Source organism: Symphalangus syndactylus, chromosome 12, assembly GCF_028878055.3.
Source record: "Symphalangus syndactylus isolate Jambi chromosome 12, NHGRI_mSymSyn1-v2.1_pri, whole genome shotgun sequence".
In the NCBI taxonomy this organism is placed as follows: Eukaryota; Metazoa; Chordata; class Mammalia; order Primates; family Hylobatidae; genus Symphalangus; species Symphalangus syndactylus.
In genome coordinates, this window is record NC_072441.2 from 53993194 (window position 1) to 54006772 (window position 13579).

The window sequence follows — 13579 nt, forward strand, 5'->3', positions numbered from 1 at the left end:
TGCCGGTATGGTAAACACCAAACAGATTCACAAGGAATTTAGTTTTCATGTGTAATCTGGGAGAACCTATAACACTGTAGTCAGATTGGGTCTTTACTGAGTTCCTGATCTAAGGAATAAAGGTTCATATTGCTCAAAGATGAGGTTATCATTTTCTGCAGTATTATGAGAAAACCTGGTTCTGGGTAATCTAATATCCATTTGCAAGGTTTCTCCCTTTTGCTAATTTAATATTTTTACTGGTTTGATACCATTTGATGTGCCTTGTGGTCTTTTTGAAAACGTGTGGCCTGGTGATATGTGAGCATCTGTCTTTGATTTCCGCAGGTCGGATGATACAAAAGGACACCCAAGAGCAGTGTCCCAGCCTTTCAGGTACTGCCAATGAGGTTGAATGTCTAGTAGCTTGTAAATATATGCTTCCTTTTAGCCATGTTTCCCAAGCCTCAAACACGAAAATCAACTGTACACAGCTTTTTGCTTTTTAAATTGCTTCCTTTCTCTTCCATATTGTTTATGCCTTATTTTTAATGCTTACCAAAAAAAAAAGGATTTTTTTTTTGCTGGCATGCCCACAGGGCTGTGTGGTGGTGGTAGAGACATCGATGTATTTTGTGCTCTTAGCACATTGTGGGGGGTCTCTAAGAAACTACAGGTGCTCTGCATCTTTCCTTTTGATCTAGTGATAGATCTAGCTTAAATTATTTTCATTTTTATTGGTCCTCTTTCCCTCTATTTTTTCCCAATCAGCATGCATTCGTTCCCCTCCTTTATTTTCTAGTCTTATTTTCTTCTCTACCTTCCTTTTCAAGAGGGAACACTAGTTTGTTCTGTGGAAAAATGTCCCCTGAAACCTCCTGGAGTGGTACCATGATCCGGTGTGGCACTTGGTGAGAGCAGTAGAGACGTTTGGCCAAGAGTGTTGATGAAATAGGGGAAAGAAGCTCTTCACCTGCTGGTTCTTATTCATTCTTAGGTTTAGGACTGTTTAGTGAGGGCAGTTCTAAGAGGCCTCAAGCTTCTGGAGCTTCTGGAGAAGCTCGAATTGCTTCTTTGTAGAACTTTTTCCATTTTTATTTTGGAGGCAAAACATGAGCTTAAGCTGCTGTTTGGTGGGTGGATAATGAAGGAAAGAGTCTACAAGTAAATAAGCTTTTCTCTAGCAGAGAGGAAAACAGAGTTCAGCTATATTAAATGATTTATCTAGGATCAAACAGATTTGGTATTAAGATTATGACTGGGCCCTGCCTCTCCAGATTTGAGTCAGTTTTTCCTTTTTGTCCACTTGGCAAATATTTATTGAGCACCTGCTCAGAATCCAGCACTGTGCTAGCCACTGGGAATTGAAATGAGAGAGAAGTCTTTGCCCTCAAGGAGCTTATATCAAGTAACGGAGATAGACAAATACCAGATGATGCAATATGGTATAAGAGCTATGATTTACTATGAGAATATATGATGAAACATATATTGCTTGGGAACTCAGAGAAGGCTTGCTTGATGAGGTAACAGCTGATTGGACCATTAAAGGCTAAGTGTGATACAAGTGGGTCAAATGGACATGGAAGATAAGATGTAGAGGATGGGAAGGAGATGAGAAAATGCCCTGGCAGGGAAAATAGTCTGTGCAAACTGAACAAACGTGTGGATGCTACCCATTCAGGGAACTCAAGGCATTTTTATGTAGCTGGAATAGAGATGTCCAATGGGAAAGTGTGGAAAGAAGGACCTGTCCAGATTTTGGAGGGGCTGCAGAAGCCAAGCCAAAGAGTTTCTATAGGCTTATGGGCACAGAGGAAAGATGAAATGATTTAAACAGTGAAGTGACATGATTCACTGAAGGCTATTCACAATTTGAATTGTTTAGGAATAAGATTAAAAGATGCCACTCGTAGTCAAGGATAAGAAATAAAGATGGCCTCGCCTAGGGTAGTTTGTAGGGTGAAAAAGGAGAGGATGGATTTGAAATATAAGAAGTGGAATCTAAGGTTGTGCTGAGGAATGAATACCAGTGGCAAAGAAGGGCAGTGACCCAGGAAGACAGGATCATGGCTAAGAGCAGGACTTTGACTCCTGGGTTTGAATCCCAGGTCTGCTATTCACTAACTGAGTGACTGGATGAGGAACTTTTCCTCTGTGTTTTTGTTTCCTCACTTATAAAGTAAGGACAGCAATATTAGCTACTTCGTAGGGTTGTTGTGAGGACAAGCTGAGCTGACATCTTTAAGGTTCTTAGAACAGTGCCTGGCAGAGTTAGCGCTGTGTCAGTGATGGCTGCCACTGCTGTCATCACTATTAGGACCTGTCATGATATCTTTAAGATTGTTTAATTTATCTTGTCCTAGTTAGTTGCTGAATGTTTAAGATAAGAATACTTTATTGTGACAATTTGCCATTTTTCTCCACAAAGATTAAGTTCATCCCTGCAAGGATCTGCACCTACTTTGAAGACATCAAAAATGGCACTGTCCCCTTCAGCGACGGCCAAGAGGATCAACAGAACTGCTTTGTCTTCAGGTGCCACTGTAAGAAGGTAATTTTTCTCTCCCTCTTCTAAGGTGCTGGTTTGAGGTAAAGGAAGCTTGCAGCAGGCGATGAGTTTAGCTGCAGTTTTGTCAGAGGAGGGGACAAGGGAGAAGAGGAGAAACCATGGAAGACCCTGTGATGTTCTGGGGCTTCCGTTCCTGTCTTGGGAAGGCAGGAGACAAGGTTGTGGAGGGAATGGTGCAGAGCGTGCTCTTCTTCTAGAGAGTGAGCAGCTGGCTTAATGTGATCCAGAAAATGGAGTTCAGTTATATATACAAATGATATTGTCATTTCTCAGCTGACACGTATAGGCTAGGGAGAACTAACCAAAATGGGTGGGATGTTTGATGTAGTCATGTGATTGAATATGTACTTAAGTCTGCTTTTAACGCTCCCCTTACATGGCCCTTTTCCTTTACTTTCCTCCCCAGGGTAAATAAAACTCCGTGATGTTCTATTTCAAGATCTGTAGTCAAAGTGTTTTAGCTAGTTTCTTGGGTCCTAGTTAACTGCTTTTGACAAAGCAACTTGATATGTATAACTCAAGGCTACATATTATCATAACACCAAGGGTGATGAAGAAGCCATCCTGACATCATTCACATTGATCAGACTCATCTTCATCATGTTCCCCTAATGTCATGAGTATGTGTTTTAGAAACATGAGCTCTGTGTGATTGTACATTGTTGTCTGTTTTTTCCCTCCTCACTTGTGTTTTCCATTCAGCTTTTCCATAAACTCCCGGCTAGCCAGTTCTCTAGGGAACTTGAATGCTGCAACAGATGATCCAGAGAACAAAAAGACCTCCTCATCCTCTAAGGCAGGCTTCACAGCCAGCCTGTTTACCAACCTCTTGAATGGCAGCTCCCAGCCAACTACCAGAAATTACCCTGAGCTCAACAACAATCAGTACAACAGAAGCAGCAACAGCAACAGGGGCAACCTGAACAGCCCCCCAGGCCCCCACAGCGCAAAGACAGAGGAGCATACCACCATCCTCCGACCCTCCTACACCGGGCTTTCTTCTTCTTCAGCGAGATTCCTGAGCCGTTCTATCCCTGTAAGTTCGGAGACACCACCTCCTGGTCCTCAGAACCCTGAATGCAACTTCTGTGCCTTGCCTTCCCAGCCGAGGCTGCCACCAAAGAAATTTAATAGTGCCGAGGAAGCCTTCTGAGCGATGCCTTCCCTCTGTGCTGTGAAACTGTCTATGCACTACATTCTGCTAGCTCCTCTTCAAGTAAATGCCAAGTTTCAACTGGGTTTTCTTCCTTCCTTCTTTTTCTTCCTACCTCCAACTCCTTTTTAAGTAGTTTCTCTTAAAAGGGAAATAGCTTTCATTCTTTTGATTATGGGCATTGTTGACTTCAGTTACTTTTCAGTTATGTTTCCAGTCACTCTGAATATTTGGTGCTAAGCCAGGAGCTGATTCATACAGTGGATAGCATTTGCTGGGGATGTGCTGGTTTGGGGAATTATGGCTTTTTCCACATCATGTATCAGTGAATTAATTTTGGAGTATTGAAACGTGGAAGGTGCTGAATGAACAGTTTCTTCCTAGAACTAAGCATTAGGCCACTGAATATTTCACCTCCTGCAAGGAACTGACCCAGAATAAAATAAGTGGCAAGTGGAAGATGTTTCTAAGAAGGGCTTATAGGTAGGTACCTGGGATGCAAGGGGGGGAGCAAGCAGAGTATCAGGAAGGTGTTTAAAAGTAGCCAGCACTCTTCTAGAGAAAGGTGGGAAGACCTCCAGACACAGCTTACCAATGAGATCTCTATTTAGGTTACCAAGCTCTCTTTAACAATCAACAGTACCTGGTAAGCTAAACTCTGTTGGTAAACTCCTATTATGAATTACTTTAATAACCTGTTTTGATTGTCTCTAGGGGTGTTGAGATCTATAGGAATGTGAGTTTTGACTTGAGAGGAACAAGGACAAATAGGAAGGAGAAATCAATCCTATATATTAAGGAAATATGAAGCATGGTACATATACATACAGTGTTGCAACACTAATTGTACTCAGGGCATGAACAAGCCCTGGGTGTCTTGGACGGCTCTGGCCTGGTGTCCCTTCACGCTTGCTATTCTTGAAACATTTCCTCAGCCATCATCTAGGGAGTGGCTGCTTCTGTAGAGAAGAGGGGAGGAGGAAAGGTGCTGGTGGCAGTGTGCTGCATATGGCCCACTCAGCAAAACAGGAGACCCATGGTTCATCCTTAATGACATCTACTTTCTTTAGTTGACAGTTTAGAAACCATGAGGATGGGCCAGGTGCAGTGGCTCACGCCTATAATCCCAGCACTTTGGGAGGCCAGGGCTGGTGGATTACCTGAGGTCAGGAGTTCGAGACCAGCCTGGCCAACATGGTGAAACCCCGTCTCTACCAGAAATACAAAATTAGCTGGGCGTGGTGGTGCGCACCTGTAATCCCAGCTACTGTAAGGCAGGAGAATCCCTTAGAACCCGGGAGGTGGAAGCTGCAGTGAGCCAAGATCGCACCACAGCACTCCAGCCTGGGTGACAGAGCGAGACTCAAAAAAAAAAAAAAAAAATAGAAACCATGAGGATGAGGATGTTTTCTAACATGATAATGCAGTGTGTGTGTGTGTGTGTGTGTGTGTGTGTTCATGTGTGGTTGCATTAGATTCATTACCACTCCTGTCCCTACCTCAGACCTCTTTTAAAATTTTTTCCCTCTCTGTCCACTCTCAACCCATTCCCTAAGAGGAGCCTGGCATATCTGATTTTCTCTGTCCGATTTTACAGGCATGAGCCACCATGCTTGGCCTTGGCATTAGTTTAGACTCCTTTACAGATTAGGGTCCTAGGAAATTGCCAGCCCATCTACCCCTTAATCTGATTCTGATCCCATGATCCCACTATATAAATTGGGTGTATAGGTATCATAAAAACTTAAATCCATGTAACTAAGGATTAGATGTAAAAAGATAATATATTTACATTTTCCTAACTATATTTATAAATCATACTTTCCAGCAGGCATTGAGTTCAGTCAGCATTTTCACATACTGATTGTGGATCAGCCTCTTCTTTTGGATCAGAATGCAGATCTTTCCATTTTCAGAAAAAGTGCTAGAGATATATAGATAATCATACAGTCATGTGCTGCCTAATGATGTTTTGGTCAATAACAGACCACGTATACAGTGGTGGTCCCATAAGATTATAATGGAGCTGAAAAATTCCTATTGCCTAGTGACGTCGTAGCCCTTGTAGGGTTATAACCGCAGTACTCATGTGTTGTGGTGATGCTGGTGTAAACAGACCTACTGTGCTGCAGCCATATAAAAGTCTAGCAATACAATTATGTACAGCGCATAACACTTGGTAATAAATACCTGTTACTGGCCTATGTATATACTGTGCTGTACTTTATATCATTATTTCAGAGTATACACCTTCTCCTTATTAAAACAAAAGTTAACTGTAAGCCTCAGGCAGGCCCTTCAGGAGGTATTCCAGAAGAAGGCATTGTTGTTATAGGAAATGACAGCTCCACGTGTTACTGCTCCTGAAGACCTTCCAGTGGGACAAGATGTGGATGTGGAAGACAGTGACATTGACTATCCTGACCTGGTGTAGGCCCAGGCTAATGTGTGTGTTTGTGTCTTCATTTTAAACAAAAATTTAGAAAGTAAATACTAAAAATATTTAAAATAAAAAAATATAGGATAAGGATGTAAAGGAAGAAAATACTTGGTACAGTTACACATACAATGCTTATTTTAAGTGTTAATTTCAAGCAATTGGGAGTTGATAAAAAAATTTAAAAATAATAAACTAAGTATTATTATAAAAGAGCCAAAAGTTAAAACAATTAAGTTTATAAAATACAAATGTTACAGTAAGCTAAGGTTAATTGATTATTGATGAAAGAAAAATTTTTAACATAGATTTAGTATAACCTAAGTGTACAGCATTTATAAAGTCTACAGTAGTGTTCAGTAATGTCCTAGGCCTTCATGTTCACTCACCACTCACCCACTGACTCACCCAGAGCAACTTCCCGTCCTGCAAGCTCTATAAATGGTAAGTGCCCTTTACAGGTGTACAATTTTTAAATCTTTTATACCATATTTTTACTGTATATTTTCTATGTTTAGGTATGTTTAGACACACATACTTACCATTGTGTTATAGTTGCCTACAATATTCAGTAGAGTAACATGCTGTACAGGTTTGCAGCCTAGAAGCAATAGGCTATACCGTCTAGGTTTGTGTAAGTGCGCTGTATCATGCACACAGCAATGAAATTGCCTAAGGATGCATTCGCAGAATGTATCTTTGTCATTAAGTGATGCATGACTATGTAAATACCTTGCAGACTACATACGTAAAGGTATTGTGTAATCAACATTTATAGCTGAATGCCAGTAGCATTGGTAGCTTGACAAGAATAATGTTCTACTTTTTTGTTCTCCTCTTTGCTGGTAGAACCATGGGGGCATTCTTTAGACAATTGTTAATCTCCCCTAATGATGTTTACATAACTTGATTTGGGTCTCGTTCCATATTTTGTTATTTCTTTTCACTTCTCCTCCTCCTCATCCCTCTTCTGGCTAGAATAGAGTGATTTTTAAATAATTCAATTTAAGTAATAGTCTGTGTGGGCAGTTGCTGCCACTTCCCTTCTCCTCCCTCCTAAATTTATCATCTTATTGTAAAGAAAAGCATTTATAAATAGAATTATCAACACAACATTTTCCTCCGTCTCACCCTCCCTGGAAGTAAGAAGCAGCAGGTCTTTGTAGCAGACCTTCTCCACTTTAACTTTGCTTAGAAAACCTCCTGTGAGAGGGAAAGCTCCAAGTCCTACTTCTGCTGACTTGTGGTCAAAAAGCTAAATTATGATGAAAATCCCCACTTTGTGTGGAATAAGATAGGAGATTATGAGTTATTTTTGTTCATGGTCCAGTGGAACTTGTCTAATTATACTGGGTTTATTGTCTAAATAAGATCATACTTCTAGTTCTAGTACTTCTGAAGATGTGAGATTAGGAGCCTTGAAGAACTAGGAAAATCACTCAATAAAAATGTTTTAAAATTCTTAGGTAGGAAAATGAAGTCTGCATGGCAATATCCTCCCAGAACCTTTAAGAAAGACCCAGAAACTCTTAGGGGATGGGGGTGATGGGTATTTAGAGGGAATCTAATATTTTAAAAGCTACAATTAGCATCTCTTTTGAAAGCTGCAATTGCTCACTCACTTTTTGCAGCAGTTCAGCCCCCAGAAAAATGTAAAAATGATTTCCTTATTCTGTCATTAAATCGTTTAACACAGAAAACAAGAACAAATGTTAAGGATTCCTTATAGTTGTGACAGAATGCTGAGGAACAGTCAGATTTTATTTTTATTAATTTGTCCTCTTTTGCTAGTCTTGCAGTTTCTACTGCCCTGTGCAATGCACACACACAAGGTTACATTTTTGTTGACCCACTTACTGTAAAAAATGAATTTCACTCCCTGACACTCAGAGGAGTCTTCAGAAGCTTAAGAAATGAGGGACATGTGATTATGGTGTAGGTGGGGTGGAAGTATTTTATTAAATTGAAATTACTTGTGGTATCTGTCTTGAATATTTGCTATGCTTTATTTTTATGACACTTAATCACTGGATTACTAGTCATCTACATTGACCTTACCTGACCCCCAACTCTGAGTTAGTTCATGTTGCTTCTCCCATAAGCCTCTCTATATCCCACCTTGGTCTAAATCAGAATACTCTTTTTCACTCAGAATTTTTATCATCCACTAGACTATATGCTTTGTGAGGGCAGGGATGGTGCCTCTGGTTTTTATAGTTATATGCCCTGTGCATGGCATATATTAGGCATTCATTAAGTATTTGTTGATTGGATAAAATGATGGATGGTTAAATGAATGAATGCTCTATAGCTTTAATAATAAAACTATACAAATAAGTGAAACTTATTATAGCCTGTAATAAGCTTTGTTATGCACTCTTCTATCTTAATCTTCAAATATTTGCAGGGATATTCTCATAGTGAAGGTTGTCGGTAATGTCAGTGGTGCCATTGTCTCTTGGAATTTTTCCTTTCTTCTCCATTCAGTTGCTTCCTCATCCCTATTGTGTTTGGATCTTTGATGATCTTCCTAACTTGTCTCTTTCCACCTTTAATTCCTACTTTAAAGTAGGGTTGGCAAACTTTTTCTGTAAAGGGCCAGATAGTAAAGATTTTTAGCTTTGTGTCCCAACTATTCAACTCAATACATAAACGAATGGTGTGGCTATATTAAATAAAACATTATTAACAAAAATAGGTGGTGGGTTGCATTTGGATAGTGAGCTGCAGTTTGCCAACCCCTGCTTTAAAGCATTGCCAGATAAGAGATACAGATTTCAACATCTTATTTCCCTGTTCAGAAATGACCAGTGGTCCCTTAGTGCTAGAACATAAATACTGACTTTCTTTGCTGAGCTTTCAGGCCCTCTGTACTGCATTTCTGTAGTATTGTATCTTTGCACCAGCATTTATCTTGCTTATTCTCTTGTCTTCTTCTCCCACAATGTTCATGCCTACTGCTAGTCTTTAGGAAGCCCTTTCTTGGAAGCCCCCTGCTCTCCTTACCAATTTCTCATCTTTAAATAAAGACATATATTACCTTCCCTGTCTTCTGTGAAGCTCTCCCCAGTAAGTGGAATCCACCCTATAATTAATACTTTATCATGTATGCTATTACATACATGAACATCTATATTTGTTTACATATTGTCTGTGTATGTAAGAATTGCCTCCAAATTTAAACTTCCTTTTGCAGACATTTCAAAAAGTTCTTTTATAGTTCATGGTTTCTAACACAGTACTGGTTACAGGAGGGAATTAAAAATTAAAATCCTCATTTGGTTGAAAGTTGAAAGCAAAATGGAAATGAAATATTGTGTGCTTCCTACTTTCCCTCAGCATTCTTATACGACAGTTGAAGTTGGCTTAAATGTAGTTCTCTTTTCTAGTGTTAGTAGCATTTTTATACTCAGTTGGTTAATGCTGCTCTTTGGTTATGAAGACTGTGTGGATGTTTTCTACCTCAAATTTGACCAATGTAAGAACAATCTTGGTAGCCTATGAATAGGTTAAGTTCTTCTGTGTTCTAACATCAGGTAGAATACGTATGTATTTTAAGGAATTATTGGTCCTTAAAGTAGGACCTGGAATGATATCAAAATATTAGAATCTAGCTTTATAAAATAACCAGTTTGATGAAAATCTGAGTGATCGGCAGTGCACTAAAGCATGGTTCATTTTTACTTTGGGATAATGTTAGTGCTGACAGTGATAAGCTACTTATTGATTGTTTGAATATCCATTCCCAGTAAAGTGCTGATACTTTCCAGTGGTATGTAGTAGTGTTTCCTGATATCAACTTGTTGTCTTTTCCCTCTGCCTATTCTCCATTTTAAAAATTGGCCATCTTGTCCTGATTTTAAATAGGACATTTTTATTCATCTGCTTTTGTTGCTATTAAGAAATACCTGAGGCTGGGTAATTTATAAAGAAAAATGGTTTATTTGGCTCACAATTCTGTGGGCTGTACGAGCACGGCACCAACAATCTGCTTGGCTTTGCCTGAGTCCTCAGGAAGCTTACAATCATGGTGGAAGGCAAAAGGGGATCTTGATTATCACATGGCAAGAGGGAACAAGAGAGAGAGAGGATGTGTGAGGCTCTTTGAAACCACCAGATCTCATGTGAACTCATAGAGTGAGAACTCACTCATTACTGGGAGGACAGCACCAAGCCAGTCATGAAGGATCCACTCCCATGACCCAAGTACCTCACACTAGCCCCACCTCCAACACTGGAGTCACATTTCAACAGGACATTTGGAGGGGCTAAAACATCCAAACCATATCAATATTCATTTATTAATTCATATTAATATTATTAAATATTAACTGGGTGTTAATATTTATTACAGTTAAAGATTAGTACTAGCTTTCTATCCTTCTGTTGTATATTTACGTTGCTGTGGTTTTTTATCCTTCCTCTTTGTTGTGGCATTGCTTTAGATTTGATGTAATTTTTCAGCTAAGGGATACTAACTACATATCAAGAACATGAGCTCAATCTCAGTATTGAACCACATCTTTGGCATTCATTCAACATTGCGATTTTTTTTCCCTTCCCAAGGGGACCTGAGAATGTTACTCGACAAAGCATCAAATTGTTATGAGGTCAGCATGGTTCAGATGATGCCTTTAAATATGCATATAAGCTGTTTATATGTTTGCAGTGTTTGTAGATATATGTAACTATAATTTAAGTTTCCAGTGTTAAATAGTGGTTTATGTTAATTCTCTGTATGAAGCGTGTCAGCTGTTTTTGACTGTACATTTGAAAAGACTTGAAAACATAAAACTTACTTTAAGTGATAAGGTTGATCAGAAACATATAATAGGTAAGGATTAATTTATATTCTCAATGTATTAGAGTTATGAATCGCCTTGGTTGTTCAGCTTAATTTTATACTTTCTTATGTAGTGTCAATAATACTACTAGGTCAGTAGAAAAGAGCCTTATTTTAATCTTGAGTCTTACTTTTTTGGCTAGGAGTAAAAGAAAGCAAGTGCTTTTTATATACCTGTAAAAGCTGGCTAGGTGCAATGGCTCACACTATAATCCTAGCACTTTAGGAGGCTAAGGCGGGAGGATCACTTGAGGTCAGGAGTTTGAGACCAGCCTAGGCAATACAGAGAGAACTCGTATCTTAAAAACTGAAATTAAATGAAATGGAAACTTATCTAATTAATAAAGCTGTAGCTAATATTTATGTAAGTGTCTAGCATGAGCCTAGTATATTTTTGGTAGAGCAAGGTGAGACAAATACATACGAGCCATTGTCCTCCACTAGATTAAAAACTTCATGCAGGCATCTTCTGGCAGAATTGATTTGCTCTCATATTTCTGGTCCTTTCTATTTTTGCACTACTGCCGGAATCCACTTAAAATACCAGTTTCCTAATGTAAGCCTTTGTTTAACAGCTTCTGTGGTTGAAGAATAAAACCGATTATTATAAGATTTTTCCTCTTTTTCCTGAAATTCTGTAGTTTCACCATAATATAGCTATATACAGATTCATTATTATTTATCTTGCCTGGCGTCAGTGTGTACTTTCAATCTTAGGGCTGCTTTTTTAGTTATGGAAAATTCTCAGCCATCATTCTTCTTCTTCTTTTTTTTTTTTTTTGTAGGGAGAGTGTCTTGCTGTGTTGCCCAGGTTGGTCTCGAATTCCTGGCCTCAAGTGATCCTCCTGGTTTGGCCTCCCAAATTGCTGGGATTATAGGCTTGAGCCACCACACCCGGCTCCACTATCTTTTTGGATATTGCTTTACTGCCTTTCCCCTTATTCCCCTTATTTTCTCCTTTTGCAATAGCCCCACAATGTTTTTTTTTAATAGAAGGAGTCTCACTCTGTTACCCAGGCTAGAGTGCAATCTCGGCTCACTGCAACCTCCACCTCCCAGGTTCTCCACCTCCCAGGTTCAAGTGATTCTCCTGCCTCAGCTTCCTGAGTAGCTGGGACTACAGGTGTGCACCACCATGCCTGGCTAATTTTTGTATTTTTAGTAGAGATGGGGTTTTGCCATGTTGGCCAGGATGGTCTCAAACTCCTGACCTCAGGTGATCTGCCTGCCTCGGCTTCCCAAAGTCCTGGGATTACAGGCATAAGCCACTGCACCCAGCCGATAGCCCCCAAACTTATATTGGACCCTTTCAATCTGTCCTCAATATTTCTTACCTTCTGTTTTATATTTTTCAGTTCCTAAGCTCTAGCTGTATTCTGATTGAATTTCTCCTATTATTTTTCAATTTGTGGATTTTCTTTAATGTGTCCATTCTGGAGTATATCCCCCAGTCCACTGACCTTTGATTTCAGGGGCTATATCTTTCTTTTCCAGCATTTCTAATTTGATCCTTATGATAGCCATCTGTTATAATTTGGGCCCGTCTGTTTTTGTTTTATGGCTTATTTTATGTGTGTGTGTGTGTATATATATATATATATTTTTTTTTTTTTTTCACCTGGAGGATCTCAGGTGATAAGGCATTTTGATATTGCTTTGCTATTTGCACTTCACCCTGTGAGAGTTTGCCTTGTGGTTGCAGACTTTGTCAGTTCTCATAATGTTCATTTGCTTTGTGTGTTAGGGAATTTGGTTGGTAGGTTCAGATGGGATGGGAGTGTTTGTGTGTTTCTCTCCTGTTTCTCTCTCTGTTTTTCCGTCCTCATCTGCTGGCCTTCTTGTTGGCTCTACCCGATCATCTAGGCCTTTCAGTCTAGAAACAGACCTTAATGACCCAGGCTTCTATCTCTTGGTGAGCTCCTCCCAGGCTTTCTTCTCAGGCAGGGATGTGGCTCCACCTCAGCCCTGGCCCAAGGGCAATGGTCACAATTTCTCTCAGCCTCCTTCCCCATGTGGGAGAGCCTGACTCCACCCTTGATTTCAGGCAAGGGGCTTTCGACCTATATACCCACATGAATGGAACAACATCTAGCCACCTCTGCAGGCTTCCAGCTGTGTAGCCAGAGTCCCACCACTGTCTTGATTGTTTCTGGGCCACAAAGATATTGATCTTGCTTTTAATTTCTGCTGTGCCCTTTCTTTCTTCTTCATCTTTAAAAAATATTTAATACATGCATACAGAGGGTAGTTTGGAGTGTACTGTCTCGACATGAAGTAGGTCCAGTCTCTGCAGCTTGCCGTTCAGTGCCTTTTTCAGCTTTCCCCAACCAGCTTTCCAAAGTCATTTCCCTCCACTCCTGAGCATGAACCTTCTGCTTCTGCCAGACAGTTTCTTATGGCCTTTAACGTGCGCGGCTCCTCTTCCTCTGTGCTTTTCTTACATGCTATGTCCCCAACTTGGTCTCCCTTCCTCCCTCCCTTTGCTTCTCACCCCCTTTCCATCAGGAGTTGGCCTAAGTCCAACCTCCTCCTCTGTGAAGCCTTCCTTAATCTCACCAGACCATAGCAATCATGATGTTTTTTGAAGTCGTTCTG

General features: G+C 40.0%; 1 protein-coding gene across 5 annotated transcripts in view; it reads left to right on the forward strand.

Annotated features, from left to right (window-relative positions):
- Window positions 1-13579, forward strand: part of CDC14A (cell division cycle 14A) — a 179649-nt gene that overhangs the window by 155083 nt on the left and 10987 nt on the right. For 3 of the 5 annotated variants that reach the window (XM_063625594.1, XM_063625591.1, XM_063625590.1), the window contains 3 exons: window positions 328-375; window positions 2411-2533; window positions 3254-3785. In XM_063625594.1, the coding sequence (XP_063481664.1) occupies window positions 328-375; window positions 2411-2533; window positions 3254-3704 (622 nt within the window). In that variant the 3' untranslated portion in view covers window positions 3705-3785. Of the gene's footprint in view, window positions 1-327; window positions 376-2410; window positions 2534-3253; window positions 3786-13579 lie in introns of those variants that run through there. The other 2 variants (XM_063625593.1, XM_063625592.1) reach the window with 1 other exon arrangement.